The following is a 16013-nucleotide window of genomic DNA, read 5'->3' as shown; positions in this document are numbered from 1 at the left end:
TAGGCGTAGTATGCTCGTTCTCTGGTGCATCTCTGGTGATTCCATATTCTGAGGTCTATCTGTGGCTGTGGTAAGTGGTAAGTATCTTTTTTCTTCTGGCGGCGATAATATAAATCTTCTTTGAACGTTTGTATTATTGCTTGCTTTATCGTGATATTGCATTCGTAATGTTTGCCTTGTTGCGCTTTTTTTTTCTTTCTTTTGTTGGCTGTGATATGATCAGTTCAACGGATGCTTGCAATGTCGTTGCTTCTTATGTATGAACAACAAGCATGATGTGCTGCTATATATCTGTATTGCCGTTGCAATACTACTTTGTTATATGGCCGTGGGTTGTTGTCTGTGCTGCCTCTGTCGCTTCACATGAAACACCATTAGTCATTATGTTGTATTACACAATTATACTACCACTATTGCTCATGCAATTATGTATGTTTGTGTTCCTTTGCATCAGACTATTATCATGCACGTTGCTCATGTATGCATCTTTGTTGCAACAACAGCGAGCTGTTCTCAACATTCTTTGATGTTGTATTTCTTATTCTTTTCTTTAACTCACTTTTTTTTTTACGTGAGTGTTGCTTTTTTGCCTACATACTACTACTATAATACTCCTATAGTACTGTAGCATGTTCTTTTCTTTTTCTTTCTTTTATCATGTTTCTTTGAAGCATACCTTTTTTTACGTTGTGTGGATGTGCCTATCCCTGAAGCTCAACAAGACTCTATCCGAGGCTAGGAGATAGATAGGCCGCCTCCACTTGGTTATCACTACTTACTTTAGTGATGATTGAGGGTCCCAATGCCTGAATCTAAAGCTAGGTGGTGTAAGTAAGGCATGCTTTAGCACTTGGGGGAAGTTTGATGATAGCGGCGGCTATATTGCTATTATAACGGCGCTTAAAATTTTGCCTCACATCAAAACAGAGGGAAACCCTCGCAAATTTTTTTTTAGGTCAGCGGAGTTTTCAAGCGATTTGATTGGCTCAGAGGTTCAGGGACCGAAGGATTCTAGCTAGTTGATTTTCTGTTGACCTGCCATATAATATGATTTTGTATTTGTAATAAAAGGGTATCTAAATAATAGATACAATTAGCGTTCTTCTTTATTCAAAAATAAGGCGAGATTCAATTATTTGATCTGGTATCTATCACACAGTTTTATGCGAGGGATATCCTTTTTTTTTTATGAAAGATGTGGAGAAAACTTGCACAAAAGATATCGTTTTAGGCGGGAAAGTATAAAATTGTTCTAATAAGATGTTTTGTGGAATTTGAGGCTTGAGAGACTAAAATTCACGGAAAAAAAAAGAATAAAAAAAAAACAGAAAAGTCAACTTGATAAAGGAATGTTTTATTATCAAACTGACAGGTGTAAAGTAAACTGAAGTCTCTCTACTGGCCAGGTAGATGGTCCTTCTTATATACTATAACAATGGATAAAAGTTCTATTAATTAGATTGACAAATAAGTCAACTCAGATCAACTAATGTCTAATCATGCTAAAAGACAACTCCAGCAAGCTAATCATGATTTAGCTTTTGCCTGGATGAATAATTAGACTCTCATCCGAAGCACCCTGATCTATCCTTTCTATAAGGATAATTAATATCGATCTAGTAGCATGTATCCGATAGGTACAATCTCCTTAGTCTATATCTATAGTACATATCTGAGTGTATATCGCTAAGCATACATCTTTAGCATGTATCTGGATATATGGCATGTCTATAGCACATCGTATGCATGTCTATAGCATGTCTCATATATAGCACAAGTCTGTAGTACATAACGTATCTGTAGCTAGTATCACGGATATAAGCATGTGTCTTATAGCGTGGATCATAAAGTGCACATCTGAAGCAACAAGCTCATATTGCATTAATCTTGGTGGTGCCTATCCAGATATGGTAAACATCCGTAGTCAATGTCGGAATACAAGTATAAGTCTATAGCGCCATCCATGTCCGTGGTGCCATCTATAGCCTATATCTTACATAGTATGAATCTTATAGTACTAGCGTATCTGAAGTCCATATCTTCTTATAGTATAAATCGATATCGTACATCTAATCCAGTGTACATACAGTTTATATCTAAATCTGGTAACTGGATGAATTGTCGGAATACAGATCAGAGTGGATGTATTCCACAGGGGGAAAATTCGTACCTTAAGTTGCAAATCTTAATATGAAACTGGCAAGTAAATACGGCTCTTTTCGTACGCTCCAATTTTTCAAATGCTTAGTTAAATGCATGCTAGTGTGGTGTACACATGCGGAAGGTCAACGGAGCTTCAATTTCGATTGTTCTGAATGAGGATCCAGGGGATTCCGAAATATATCGACCTTAAAATTACGCGTTACGTGATAGTAAACACCCCTTCAAATCTATATGTAACTTGTAGAAAATTCAAAGGAAAATACAATGGTATACATATCAAGCCTCTGGTCTAAATTGATCACCGAATATTTGCTGCGATTGGTTTTGCAATTTTTTGACTGTTTTCTGAAGATTAATCACTATATGTCATCAAAACATTTTGTTGAGCATTACTAAACATTGTAGACCAAAAAATTTCCTATCGAATGAGCTATTGCTTGAAGCTCTGGCATAACTCTGTCATAAAATATGGACAATATTGTCCTGATCAAAAAGAGATCACCCAAATTTTTCGCTTGGTATCACAGGCAGATTTTGAAGGAAAATCAGTGATTTTGCACAATACCCCTTTTTGGCCGTATCGCGACAAATACTCATTGGATTTGCACAAGACAAAGACCATTCGATAGCTCTATATTATATCCATCCTAATGTAGGAGCTTTAGGTACCAGATGTATCTCCCCTTCATGAATTTGCCCAAAACTTTCTATTTTACGCTCTCCCGCCACGGCAGATGTCGAAAGATTCATGATAACGTTATATTATTATCCACGCAACTCGTTAAGGATTGAAATACCTGCTAAAAAGGATCACTCACGTAAGTAATCCTGCGTGATAAAAGCAAATTTTATATTGTATCTTATTGTTAGACAGAGGAAATACGACTATTGTATTATGTTCTTGTTCCATGCTTTATTAACGTGCGTTGTTATGTCAAAATGCAACGTAAAATTGAATTTGCTGCCAAAGAATTACATTTTTACCAAGAATATAATACATCCAGAGAATGCATTTATATACTTTTCATTACGCTAGGGCTTACAGCATGACGCTGAATTGCTATACAAATAGGTTTACTATCTACCTAGCAAATGATTCGTAAGTCATAATTAGCATGATTTACCCCAAAAGCCTAAGAGTAGCTCGAGAAGCCCTTGAGTGGGAGGCCTTCTTGTTAGGGCATTTGATATAACAAACGTAGCTACAAATCCCCTACTACAGATAATTATTTTACCAGGACATCACAGTTCATGGCATTTCCTAGCTTCTTGCAGCATTTTTGATTGATATCCTTAACGTTGGCAATGAATTGTTTGGTGTCAATTTGCAATTAAAGCTGGAGTGTAACGAAGATTTATGGTTCCTGGATGACCTGGCACGCGCAATTTGAAACGACAAAAAAAAAAAAAAAAAAAAAAAATACATGAATAAATTTTTCCATATCCGTATCCCCTTTTCATTATCATTTGTTTTCTTTTTATTTATCTTTAACAACATCATTTAACCAATTTAATTCATTATATACCATGCTCAAATTGGATCCCAAAGATGAAGCCTTTGCCATTAAAATAGAAGAGCTAATGAAACAGGCGCTATCAGAAGAGCTTCAAGAAATGTTAGGAGATGAGGGCCAGCTCGTGGATCTTGCAACAGATGATAATGATGAGACAATTACCGAAGAGGAAATGATACGGATTGTCAAGAAAGAGCCAAACGAAAAGCCATTATCTATGCAAGATTTTGCTACTAATTCATTAACAGTGGAGCAGGGTAATTGTTGGGATGCAAACGATCTTCATTAGAGAGCTTACATGTATCCGGTCAATGTAGAGCCAGAGAGCGAGCCGCTTGAGAATGCACAATACGTTGAACCAGATCATTGCCACAACTTCCGTCGGCCGAGTCAAACTCAAAGTCAAGAGAATGCAGAAGACAATGACGGGGATGCAAGCGAACAACAGAATCCAGCTGCAACTGTACCTGACATGACTATGCCAGAGCCAGAACGACTAGCTGAACGAGTCCCAAACGAACCTGCTTGCATGGATTTAGAAGCAATATATCAAGAAACACTCGTTGATACGAAGCCAACCTCCACAACCAAAGGCGTTGATTTTTCCTCTGTTGAATGCAAATCATGCCAAATCACCTTCAATGACAATTACGGTTTTCGAAGGCATTTGAATCATCTCCATCCGCATGATCCTGACCACATAGAAAGGAACAATGAATACACCTCATACGTAGAATCTGATAGTGGACGATCCTTAAGATCAAGATCTAGGCCAACAGCATCGTCATCAACTTCTTACGCCTTGCACAAAAAGAACCCAAAGTGCAACATCAAGTTTAAACGGCAGTTTCGAGCAAATCTCAAATTAAAGCATCTCAAGACGATCCCACTTCCAGAAACGTATGAAAAACCAGCAGTTGAAATCCAGTGCCGATTCTGTCAACAGGGAGGTTGGAAGGAGTCAGAGTACAGAGTCCATTTATTGCAAAGACACTCTCGAGAACTGAACCCATTATCCAAACAAATTGCAGATTCCAACAGCGAGAGACTCAAAGAAACAGAGGTTACTACGAGTAGTACTGCTGCCAAAAACACAGCATCAACGTCAAATAAGTTGTCCGTTGCAACAAACGGCTCCCCAGCCACAACAGATCCAGATATCATCATGCTAGATATACCCTACGACCCAATCAAGGACATTTCCGAAAACCAAAGACGAACGTATCAATTTTTCCAAAACTACATGCTGGACATCAGTTGAATAATTTTTCTTTGCAGAAGGATCGCTCGCCAATGTATGGTTTTATTTTGTCTTGAAATCTTTAGAAACACCATGCGTTTATAATCTCAAAAAAAACATTCTTTTTAGCAGTTTCAAGCAATAAATCAATCAAATACCATGCATAAATGCCCAACCTAAACACTACTAGTAGATTCAATAGCAATTCAGTCATGTCAGGTTGACAATGGTATCTCGTTGAATTTCGCTGTAAGCAGGAGGAGGTAACTCTGGCTCCTCGAATGGATTGAAAGAAGGTATATCGTTTTCTATAGTGAAAACAAGTCAGATTCACACAGCAATGGCGCTATGCATGTATGATTATTACCTGAAGCAGATCTTTGATTTGAGTTGTTGGGCAGGTAACTATGTCGCTGTGGTTGCTGGTGCTGTGGCTGTTGCTGTGTAGCTGATGGTGGCACAGGATCTGAATGGAAAGGGTTTGTGGTACCTACAGAGAACACAGAATCAAACCATTTTAGTGCCCAAGGTTCTATGACCCAATGTTCTATGCCCTTACCTGTATTACTCTGTCTTCTTCTCGGTAACTCTGGTCGATAAGAGACATTGACTGTAGAATGATGGTCAGGTAATCGGCCCAAGGGAGTTAATGTACCATTTGGATGGCTATTGCTTCGATCTAGGTAATAAAAGAGTGAATCCAGAATTCAATCAAATTGAATCTAAGAGTATTTACTATGCGACTGATAGTTGACATTGGGTGTACTAGCCGAAGATCGAATCCCAGATAAGCTGCCCAAAGGTTTAGGTGGTAACGGACTAGAGAAAGATATCAGCAGGCCATCCCTTGTTACAGAAAAGCTTAAATCTTCAACATACCGTTGATAGCTTGCATGTGCTATAAATGTGATGAGAACAAGATGGATATAAGCAGTTAGTTTTTCTTCTCTTTTTACACACAAACACACACACACACACACATCTTTGATAGCGAGCGTTCGCATTACCTTGGGTATGACTTGATCTGTGGTTAGTGTTGTTACGATCTAGATTGTCGCAGTGTAAGCTTCATTTTTGCGAAGGTTGTAATGGGATTTTACCATGATTCAAAGAAGCCCTGCTTAAATTTGATTTGAACATGTCTAAACAGAGATAGGCATTAGAAACTACATTCTAGTATGGTCTGAATCAAGATGCTTACTTGAAAATGATAGATTTGGAGCAGATGCTGAAGTGGATGCCATTGCTGCTGTAGCTCTCTGTCTACTTTCCTCTCGAAGATCTTGGCGCCACTGAGCCAGTTCCTCCCGAACAGTTAAAGGCTTGGCAACACCAGGCTAAGAAAAGTTCAGGTACCATAGCACATGTTACATAACAAGCAACTTGCAAAAAAAAAAAAAGATAGCACATACACCACTTACCACTAGAAATGGATTTGTTTGACTAATTCTGCTTGCCTGAGATTGATTGTTCGCATTGGATGTGTTGCAAGAGTAGGGCTACAGCCATGAATTGTTAGCAGTTTCGATAGACATGCTCCACTAACGACTACAGCTTACTATAGAGTTGATGCTGCTGCTGCTTCTTCTTACAGGAAGTGGTGGTACCTGCGGCAAAGGCTTGGCTCTACTGTCATGGATGGAGGGAGAGTTCATGTCCAACAGCATATCAAATGCACTGTTTAAATCTCCTTGAGCCGAATACAAGACATCATTGATGATGGAAACATCGACTGTTGGAAACGCTTCTTTCAAGGTAGTGAAGTCTGTGCTTTGAAATGGATTCTCCATAGATTTTTGGCTATACACAAAGGAGTGAAGAGAAGAAGATAGAAAAGAAAGACAATTGTTCATACTGTGGTAATGGCTAATGTAATTTATTTATAGCACTTTAAATCAGTCACTTTGATCAGCCTACATGGATTGTTTATCCATAGCGAATACCAGCATAAAATCCAATCAAAAAGGTAGACTTGAATTGGAGGTTGTTTGTCAAAAAGTTGACAAACTTTTGCCATCTGGATGTAAGATCACGCTTGCTGACCTTGCCGTCCTTATCGACATCCAATGCATTGGTATATCCACCCTCCAAACGATCCCAATGAATAGTGACATATCCCTGCTGAGAGAGATATTGCAAAAACACAAACCCAGTGCCCACAAACGCAGCAAAAATCTTGCCCACCTTCTTTACCAGAAATCCGGTGCAAATACCAAGAAACGTACCGAATGTAAGCTCGCCCTTGTTGAAGAGAGGCTTGCTGTGGTGCGCATTGATCTTTTGGTTCTCGTAGTTAGCGGCTTCAAATGTGTCATGGATAGAATTGAATTTAGCAGCAGCAGCTTGACATTGCACGGAAGGTTTGTAAAACAATGGAGCAGAGGCGGCCGTGGTCATAGTAGCTAAAGCAACAATCTTGGAAGCACCGAATGATGTTGGTTCAAAGACGCGCTTGGCAGGAGCAGCCATCACAGCTATTACACGCAACGATTTAACCGAAATGATTTATGCGCATTTCGCAATTGTGTATATTACCTGTCTTGGCATGTAGCATGGAATAATTTCTCATAGGGATACTCTTTGCAGCATGTTGACGAGCACAGCCCTTGAGCGCATGAGCGTTGACGAGACGAGGAAGACGAAGCATGTTCAATGTGGAATAAAGAGGGGGGGGGAAAAAGGAAAAAAAAAATGCAAGCATGCTTTCATCATCGTCTTTATGCTTTATAAGGAGACACATTCAAAAGTCCTACTGCTTTAATTCAATTGGAAAACTAGTAGTTTATTTGATATTTCGTCATAACCAAGGGAAAGGGTTTTGGAATTTGTTTGGATGGGATTTGGTCTGATTTGCATGTTATATTATATGTGTGAAAAAAAAAATAAGGTGCGAGTGAAAAAGAGAGAAAGGGTTGATTTGTGAGATTAAGAGGTCATGTAGGTGTTGAGATCAACTTCCTCAGGAAGTGGGGAGATGTTGACTTCGAATCTGCTTTGAACATCGTTCAAGACAGCTGTATCCTTCTCATCAGACACGAATGTGATACCAAGACCCTTGGTACCAAAACGACCAGCACGACCCACTCTGTGCAAATAGGTGTCGGCACTGTCGGGCATATCGTAGTTGATGACAATGTTGACTCTTTCAATATCGATACCACGGCCAAAGATATCAGTAGCAACCATGATACGCTTCTCAAAATCCTTGAATGACTTGTAGCGCTTGATACGTTCATCTTGGCTCATTTGAGAGTGGATACAGATACTGGGGAAGTTACAGTCGGACAAGATGCGATTCAGCTCGTTGGCACGAGAGACGGAACGCACAAAGATACAGACTTGGTTGAATTCCAATGTGTCCAAGAGATCGTTCAGCTTGCGGTTCTTTTCTCTTTCCTCCATCTTGATGTAGAATTGTTGCAGACCGTGAAGAGTCAACTTGGCTTCATCATCGACATAGATTTCCAAAGGATTTTGCATGAACTTTTTGCAGACGGGACGCATCTCCTTGGCCAAAGTGGCAGAGAACATCATGACTTGCTTGTGGTGAGGAGTGGCACGGAAGATATCTTGCACATCACGACGCATGTCCAATTGCTCCAACATCTTGTCACATTCATCGAGCACAAAGTGCTTGACATTAGCCAACTTGAGGTGCTTGTCGCGGACCAAAGCCAAAACACGGCCGGGAGTACCAACGAGGATGTGGGGACATCTGGCTTTGTCCTTCAAGATCTCGACATCCTTAGTCATGGGAACACCACCATAAAAGACTTCGGTACGGATATCAGGGAGATACTTGGAGAAACGAGCGTATTCGTTCTTGATTTGGAAGGCCAATTCACGTGTATGACAGAGAACAATGACAGAGACCTCACCGTTGACGGGCTCCAGTTGTTGCAGAGTAGCCAACACGAAGACGGCGGTCTTACCCATACCAGACTTGGCTTGACAGAGGACATCCATACCCAAGATGGATTGAGGAATACATTCTTGTTGAACTAAAAGAGGGGAGCGCGTCAATCACCACGGATTCTCAAAGAGAACAACACGAGGAGCTTACCTTCAGAGGGATGCTCAAAACCACAATCCACAATACTTCTCAAGAGTTCAGGCTTCAGCAAGAAATCACGGAAACCAGTAGAGTGAATACCAACGTAGGAACCCTTCTTGTCCTTTTTGTCTTCATCATCCACATTCAAGGCGTCAGCTTGTTGAGCGGCGGCAGTCTCTTGTTGGATGGTTTGCTCATCCTCCTCCTCGTAGTCGATAAGATCATCAGCGTGGTCGGCAGCAGACATGTTATATACTGAGAGAGAGAGAGTTGTAGAGTATGAGGGTGAGTAAAGTTACATAATCATATACACATGTTTAACAACACAAAAGCGTCTGTCTGATCTTCTTGCTCTTCTTCATCTCAGTCTCTCCATGACTAAACACCTTGCATGTTATTCTCCAGCGTGTGTGTGTGTGTCTACGTATGCTGTTCTCGACTAGTCATATAGACAAAGGGTAAAAGAGGGCGAAAGGGTAGTGGATGACACGTGTACTAGTGGGTGCAAAAAGAAATGGACTATACTAATCAACACATACAGGTGCAACGCAAAAAAGAGAGAAAAGAGAGGTGAATCTCCATGTTGTGTGTATCACTGTACTTCTTTTGGTGTATATATATGGTGCTTGTCAACATCCTTCCACAATACAGAATAGGACAGAGAGAGAGTATAAAAGCGTGTTTTAAGCGTGATATATCATTTCAATGTTGAGCCATTTTAACCACCAAAAAAGTGAGCCTTTGTTCAAGGGATGTAATGTATGTGTGTGTGTGTGTGTGTGCAAAAAGTGTTATGATTACACGGCTTCATCAAAGGAGAGTAGTAGTAGCAGTAGAAGAACAGAGCCCAGTTGCCAAAGTACAAGTTGTTGTTGATGACATACCTTTTGTGATAGATGAGAGATTGGTTTTGGTTTAAAGGTAGTTTGTTGTCGAGATGGATGGATGGTTTCTCGTGAAAAGGTATAGAAAAAAGAGATTCAATGTTATTCTTTTAGAACCAACACTAAAACACCCCTGTGCGAATGAGGGCTACGTGGCCATTTGAGTGCAATGTGTCACCTGATTTCAGTCTCTCTGTGGTGTGTCTTTGGCCATGTCGACGGATGGCCGCCTGTTTAAAATGGTGCGAACCGGGAGAGATCAGTTTCAGCAGTTCATGTCAATGCAAGCACAATGAGTTCTGGCAACATTAACATTAGATCATGAGCAATTGAGTTGCAAACAATGCGCTGCTAGATCAGTGCTACCTTAATGTGAGTAGAGAGTGAACAAAGAGACGGATAAAAGCTGAAGGCGGATACAATGATGAAACGGAGCTACAACTCAAACTGTTCTATATCTTCTTGTTTTGGTAAACTGATAGATGAATCATAGTTATAAAAAAAAAAACCGGGGAAAATCCATATAAATTTGATTTGCAAGTTCATATCAGCTAGTTTGGTTACCTTTCTCTTCTTTTTCTCTAATACAAAGAAAAATCATGACTGACAAGATTGTTGTTCTCGGTACAGTAGGGCCCTATGGAGCTTGATATGGCATAAAAAATGAGTAACATGTTCTATTCAACAGGTGCTGGTGTTACTGGCTTAACATCTGCCATTAGTCTATTGAGAAAAGGCTACAAGGACGTTACTGTTGTCTCCAAGCATGTCCCTGGAGATTGGTCTAGTGAATACACTTCTCCATGGGCTGGTGCTTCCATTCTCACCATCGCTGCTCATGATGACTATCGTCTCCAAGGTATAGTGCGATCTGTTCATGCTACATGTGGCCATGTTGCTTAGAAATGTCTGTTTTAGAGATGGATCTGTACACAATGAAAGAGTTTGAGCGTCTTTCCAAAGAAGAACCCGATGCTCATGTTATGCCCTGCAAAGGCATTCAATATTGCGAGGATCCCGCTTTACCTGGTGAAGACCCTCATTGGGTCCGCAAGATTTACAAGAATGTGAGTACAGTAGACCCAATGCCGCTTCTAGCAAGGAATTCATCCCACGCAATATAGGTCAAGGAGATCCCCAAGAGTGAGTTGATTCCTGGTGTGTCTTATGGTTACACTTTTGAATCTTGTAAGGTTTTTCTCACGAACATGTATGTGGGAGAGATGTTAACCACGACATGTATCTAGTCACTGCCAATGTGCCCAAGTATTTGCAATGGTTGGTAAAGACCCTTAGATCCCTCGGCGGCCGTCTTAAGAGAAAGTCATTTGAGAGCATCCAGCAAGCCATCGAAGAGTTCCCCGAAGCTACTGTCATTGTCAACTGCACTGGTTTGGGATCTTACTATTTGACTGATGTCAAGGATCACACAATGTATCCCATTCGTGGACAAACCGTTGTCGTCCGTGCTCCTCACATCAAGGTAAAGCTGCATACGTTACATGTACCGTGTATCAATCAATGCTAATCAGCACATCTGCTTTTACCTTTAGACCCAACATTATATTGATGGTAAAATTGACCATGTGGCCGTGTAATCTTATCTAGAAACTCAAAGCTAACCTTAACTCCATTTTATAGCCAGCAATCGTTGGACCTACATTATTCCTAGAGACGACGGAACCGTAATCTGTGGTGGCACAGTAGATCGTGAAAACCGCAGTACATCTCCAGATGATGCCATTACCAAAGACATCCTGGAACGTGTCTACAAGTTGTATCCTGAAATCACACACCACAAGGGCCCTGATCATTTCGACATTGTTAGCGTTAATGTAGGTTTCAGACCTGGACGTGAGGGTGGTATCCGTCTCGAGAAAGAGACGAGACGTAAGTATCTATAGTGTGGTTGCTAGATTATGCTACTAACTCCTGTCTCAAAAGGTCGCTCTAATGGTCAAAAGGTCACTGTGTGCCACAATTATGGCCATAGCTCTCATGGTAAGTTGCAACATGAAATTGAGATATCTAGCGTCTATTCTTATATGATGAATAGGCTACCAATCTAGCTGGGGCTCTTGCGCGAAATTAGTAGAATTGGTTTCCAATGAGCGACTTTCCAAACTTTAATCCTGATGTATCCCAATAAAGATAAACTTCTGTTATGCAAGACTACCTAGTTCCCTATCTCAAGCGAGTTATACTGTACATGTAAAACTATGAGGCCCTTTTGTTACGTATTTAAGGTCTTCAAACCAATCTATATCATAATGCTCACAATGCGTCGAGCATCTCTTACCCAGTGCAAATGCTGGCGCAAAACGGGGGATTCACGTACATCTATAGACATAAAGGTCCCCAAACACACTAGTGCGTTCCTTGCTCTGCAAAAATAAGGGACTTTCCTGCATGCCTATGTATCTCTTAAAAGCTTATCGAATCAAGATGCATTCCATATCTGATCTGTAGCCCTCTTCCATTTGTATGTTGAATTCTCCAAAAACAACGAGGTGTCTACCGGGCCCATAGGCATCTTAGACCTTAGTATTTCTTGCTTTTTTTTTTTCTAGCAATTGAGATCTTGAAACGTACTCCCTCGAAAGAAAATCAAAAATTGCTCATCAAGGCTACTCTCATCTCTGCCTTTGTTTCCGTTGCAACTGCATCTACGTGTCTCTATACCAAACGCTGCTATGGTATCGCCTATGGTGGTGACTATGTTTGCGGTCAAGAATATCCTGATGGCGGTAGAGCTACTGGTAAAAAGGTAGCCTGTCCTGGCTTTGCTTTGTACGCTCACGAGTGCTGTGGAATCACCAAGGCTGTCACGAAGGAATGCAAGTGGTCTTACTGCTGTGGCGCCCTTGTTGAAGGTCGAACAACCTGCAATGATAATTTTGGTATATCTGGTTGATTTTAAACAACCAGTTAATTAGTTAGTAAAAGAAAGGTTATATCAGAGCCAGGAGGAGGAGGAGAAGAGGTATCTCCCTCAGCATCCTTTTTGCTTACACTGATATCAAACGAACCCTATTATTGGGACAATGTGAAAGAAAACCCAGGTTTTATACATCACGATCGCCATTTTCTGATAATAGAATTGCCGTACCATTCGCTGCGGCTGATGCTCTTAATAAGATGGCGACATAAGGCTGGCCATAAGTAAACACAGGACTTGTGTAAGATCTACAGCGACTTTTTTGAGATATTGTTATTGCAAAAGACACCTTCATAAGGCAACGCTTCTGAAAAAAGTGTTTGCGCTAAACACTTTCCCTTTCAACCTCATTTCCCCCCCCCCCATTTAATCAGCACCGCAATCATCATTGTCATCAACAGAAAGGCATTTGGGTCAGACAGCAGCAATGCCACCGCCAAAATTAATTCAAACTCAGTTTATTTTTTTCCTGTTCAGGATTGGACAGATATTGTCTTTTTTTCGACTTCGTTAATCTATTTTATGATGTTTGACTATATAAACTGTAATGATCACCCTACGCTTCCTAATACATTCTTGAAGTACTTTTCAAGACGCTTCCAATGATGGTAACTGTATCAAGTGTTTTGACTGAACTTATCGAGCGATTTAATAAAATTTGAAATGAGGTTTTTAGCGAAGATAGCCATGTTTTGCATATGAAAACCTCATAAAAGTGGTTTCAGAGGTTGCTTTGGATCGAGAAAAACATTTTGATTTAATATATATATATATATATATACCATAGTAAAAGTGTTCATGTTCGAGGTCAAAAACGCGATCGTTTGATTTTTGATGAAAATCATGAGGTATCCCTCATGGTTTTTGGTCGGTTTTCGACGATCCCAAAAGAGTTGAGCAAAGGTGCCAGAAAGTAAGTCCTAATCGAGAGCAATTGTTTGGTGTTGCTCTGGCAGTATAAAACGGTTTTTAACGCGAGAGATTACGGCCGAAATGCATCTAACTTTAGCTGTGTTTTGCATACATTTGAGTAATAGAGATAATGCAAGTAAGCTGTCGTTTGTAGTTGCATAGTCCTTATTGGTACAGGCGTGGAGCACTCTAAAAGAGCCAAGTTCAGAAGCGTACGGATGGATCTCATGTGAAAGTAAGTGAAATTTGAGCATATATTGGTAGAGCTCGTCAGGTCAAAGCATTTGTATTAACAATAAATTTAATTGATACTAGCAAACCCCTTTCGATCCGGTAAGTGTGTCTGGCGCACTTTTGAAATAGGTCATGTCGAGTTGTACAAATTGATTACGAAAACCAACTTTGTTTAATTTACATTGAATTAGAGTCATTTGAGGGCCAATTTACAGAATGTAGCTACCATGACAAAGTCTATGCCAAGGCGTCCATTTTGTTATTTACATTGTCAGGCTCTAGCAGTCTTAAGGACACCATGAACCCCTTATTGTGATTCATCATGAAAATAGGATTCTCAAACCAGTCGGATCCAAATAGACCAAATGTTTTGATTGACCAATGCGAGACAGATCCCTTGCATCATTCATGGTACCACCAAATCATTTATAGATTTGGTTTGGTGTCCTCCGTGTATCCAAGGGAATAACAGTGTCTTTATTCAATTTCATGTGGATGCATCCACATCATCTGCCAAGAGACAAGCCAGAAAAGAACGGTTACTGCGCTCAGTACTAACCCTCACTAATCAAATCTGACCCAAGTCATGGTTTGTACCAAGATGAGCAACTCTTTTTATTGTATGCAATTTTTTTTTTAAAAAAAAAAGGAAAGTGTATCTTGAATTTTTTTTTTTTACCCCTTCCATATTTAATACAATTACACAATGAGGCTGCGAATGATTGTTCCATTCAGTCCCATATATAGAGCTAAATTGGCCATCAACCATGTTTGACTTTGAATATCGCAGGATGGATTGCAAGAGAATGTTAACAGTGTATCGCCAAGAAAAGGCTGATGTTTTCTATAAACGAAGTGTTCTAAAAATAACGCCCAAGAAAAAAGTCCTAATATAAAATAAATAGCTTTCTGTTTCCCTTTTATCCCTTTTTTTCTCATTCTCTTTCCCTCTTCTTTTTCACTTTAATGTATTCTCACAACAACAACTCTAGCCATCCTGATCCATTCGCTGGCCAATATCCACCTCCACCTCCACTCCAATCTCCAGTAGTAGAACATCCACCAACGACTGCAGCTGGCGCTTATTATCAAGAACCATCTTATCCTGTCTATTCTACATCAACTCCACCCATTTTATCACAACCACAAGTAGAGACCTATGTCCCATTGCCACCCCCACCACCCGTGGTGAATGACTATTATCAACAGCCCTATAGCCACCGTTTAGATGAAGAAAGCCATGTACAGGGCGTGAACGACTACAATGATCCTCATGGACAATCCCTTGATGAATACTTGAGACAGGAAAGAGAAGAATATCTGCGACAGAGCCAACAACCCACATCCTATCATAACGAATTTGCGGCATCTCCACCGGTACCAGATGTAACTAATGTATCCCCTAGACCAAATCAAACCATTCCATTGAATTCATTCGCCAAAGAGGACTATGAAGAGGCCGAAAAGACACCTATGGTACAAAAACCCATTCTAAGCAAGAAGGAACAAAAGAAGCTGGATAAGATGCAAAAGAACCAACAGTATCAACCCTATCTAGCTAGACCTACACTTGCGCCCGAGAATGAAGCAGAAACATACAAATATAGACCTACACAAGAAAAGGATCGTGGTGGCTGCAACTGCTGCTGTTACAATCCAGCTATTACATGCTGCTCCTTCTTTTGCCTGCTGGTTAGTTGTGCTTTTGTTGCAGCCGGTGTTGCCATGATGATTGCTTCCAAGGTGGTGCGGGATAAATGCAATAATCAATGTAGTAGCGTAGCTGAGGCAGCACAAAATGCATGCGGCACTTTATGTAACACAGTTCTCCATGATGGTTTGCTCTACGGTGGTGCTGTTGTTGCTGGTTTAGCTGGTATTGCAGTGATCTGGAAGCTCATCATGTGGACCTGTGCTGGATACTCAAAGCGTTAAACTTTGGTGATTTCTTTTTTCATCCACAGTTTCGAATGTTGAAAAATCAACAATGATTTTCCAATTGCTGTCATGTTGGATTTCATTACTCAGATACCGTTTTCCCTTTTTTTTTCGCAGTGTACATATATATATATAT

General features: G+C 40.3%; 6 protein-coding genes across 6 annotated transcripts; 3 read left to right on the top strand and 3 right to left on the bottom strand.

The window, feature by feature from the left end:
• Window positions 1–3690: 3690 nt before the first annotated feature.
• ATC70_012693 (uncharacterized protein) lies at window positions 3691–4938 on the top strand (the record flags this gene model as incomplete). Its single annotated transcript, XM_064831864.1, has 2 exons — window positions 3691–3934; window positions 3995–4938. The coding sequence occupies 2 exons, from the start codon at window positions 3691–3693 to the stop codon at window positions 4936–4938; spliced, it is 1188 nt and encodes a 395-aa protein (XP_064678144.1).
• A 189-nt stretch (window positions 4939–5127) lies between these two features.
• On the bottom strand, window positions 5128–6707 carry ATC70_012692 (uncharacterized protein; the record flags this gene model as incomplete). The annotated part of the gene is made up of 10 exons (XM_064831863.1): window positions 5128–5225; window positions 5285–5407; window positions 5477–5596; window positions 5654–5736; window positions 5797–5815; window positions 5925–5963; window positions 6018–6059; window positions 6119–6254; window positions 6339–6416; window positions 6477–6707. The coding sequence occupies 10 exons, from the start codon at window positions 6705–6707 to the stop codon at window positions 5128–5130; spliced, it is 969 nt and encodes a 322-aa protein (XP_064678143.1).
• A 136-nt stretch (window positions 6708–6843) lies between these two features.
• Window positions 6844–7564, bottom strand: ATC70_012691 (uncharacterized protein; the record flags this gene model as incomplete). Its single annotated transcript, XM_064831862.1, has 2 exons — window positions 6844–7391; window positions 7453–7564. 2 exons carry the CDS (start codon window positions 7562–7564, stop codon window positions 6844–6846), a joined length of 660 nt encoding a protein of 219 aa, XP_064678142.1.
• Window positions 7565–7842: 278 nt separating this feature from the next.
• On the bottom strand, window positions 7843–9218 carry ATC70_012690 (uncharacterized protein; the record flags this gene model as incomplete). The annotated part of the gene is made up of 2 exons (XM_064831861.1): window positions 7843–8918; window positions 8981–9218. The coding sequence occupies 2 exons, from the start codon at window positions 9216–9218 to the stop codon at window positions 7843–7845; spliced, it is 1314 nt and encodes a 437-aa protein (XP_064678141.1).
• A 1236-nt stretch (window positions 9219–10454) lies between these two features.
• ATC70_012689 (uncharacterized protein) lies at window positions 10455–11985 on the top strand (the record flags this gene model as incomplete). The annotated part of the gene is made up of 9 exons (XM_064831860.1): window positions 10455–10479; window positions 10544–10714; window positions 10774–10922; window positions 10980–11043; window positions 11103–11338; window positions 11409–11427; window positions 11497–11745; window positions 11800–11856; window positions 11912–11985. 9 exons carry the CDS (start codon window positions 10455–10457, stop codon window positions 11983–11985), a joined length of 1044 nt encoding a protein of 347 aa, XP_064678140.1.
• A 2920-nt stretch (window positions 11986–14905) lies between these two features.
• On the top strand, window positions 14906–15874 carry ATC70_012688 (uncharacterized protein; the record flags this gene model as incomplete). Its single annotated transcript, XM_064831859.1, has 1 exon — window positions 14906–15874. The coding sequence occupies one exon, from the start codon at window positions 14906–14908 to the stop codon at window positions 15872–15874; it is 969 nt and encodes a 322-aa protein (XP_064678139.1).
• Window positions 15875–16013: the final 139 nt, after the last annotated feature.

This window comes from Mucor velutinosus, assembly GCF_035048745.1.
Source record: "Mucor velutinosus strain NIH1002 chromosome Unknown tig00001569, whole genome shotgun sequence".
In the NCBI taxonomy this organism is placed as follows: domain Eukaryota; kingdom Fungi; phylum Mucoromycota; class Mucoromycetes; order Mucorales; family Mucoraceae; genus Mucor; species Mucor velutinosus.
Note: the sequence above shows the minus strand (reverse complement) of the source record. Positions and strands in the feature narration are given on the sequence as shown.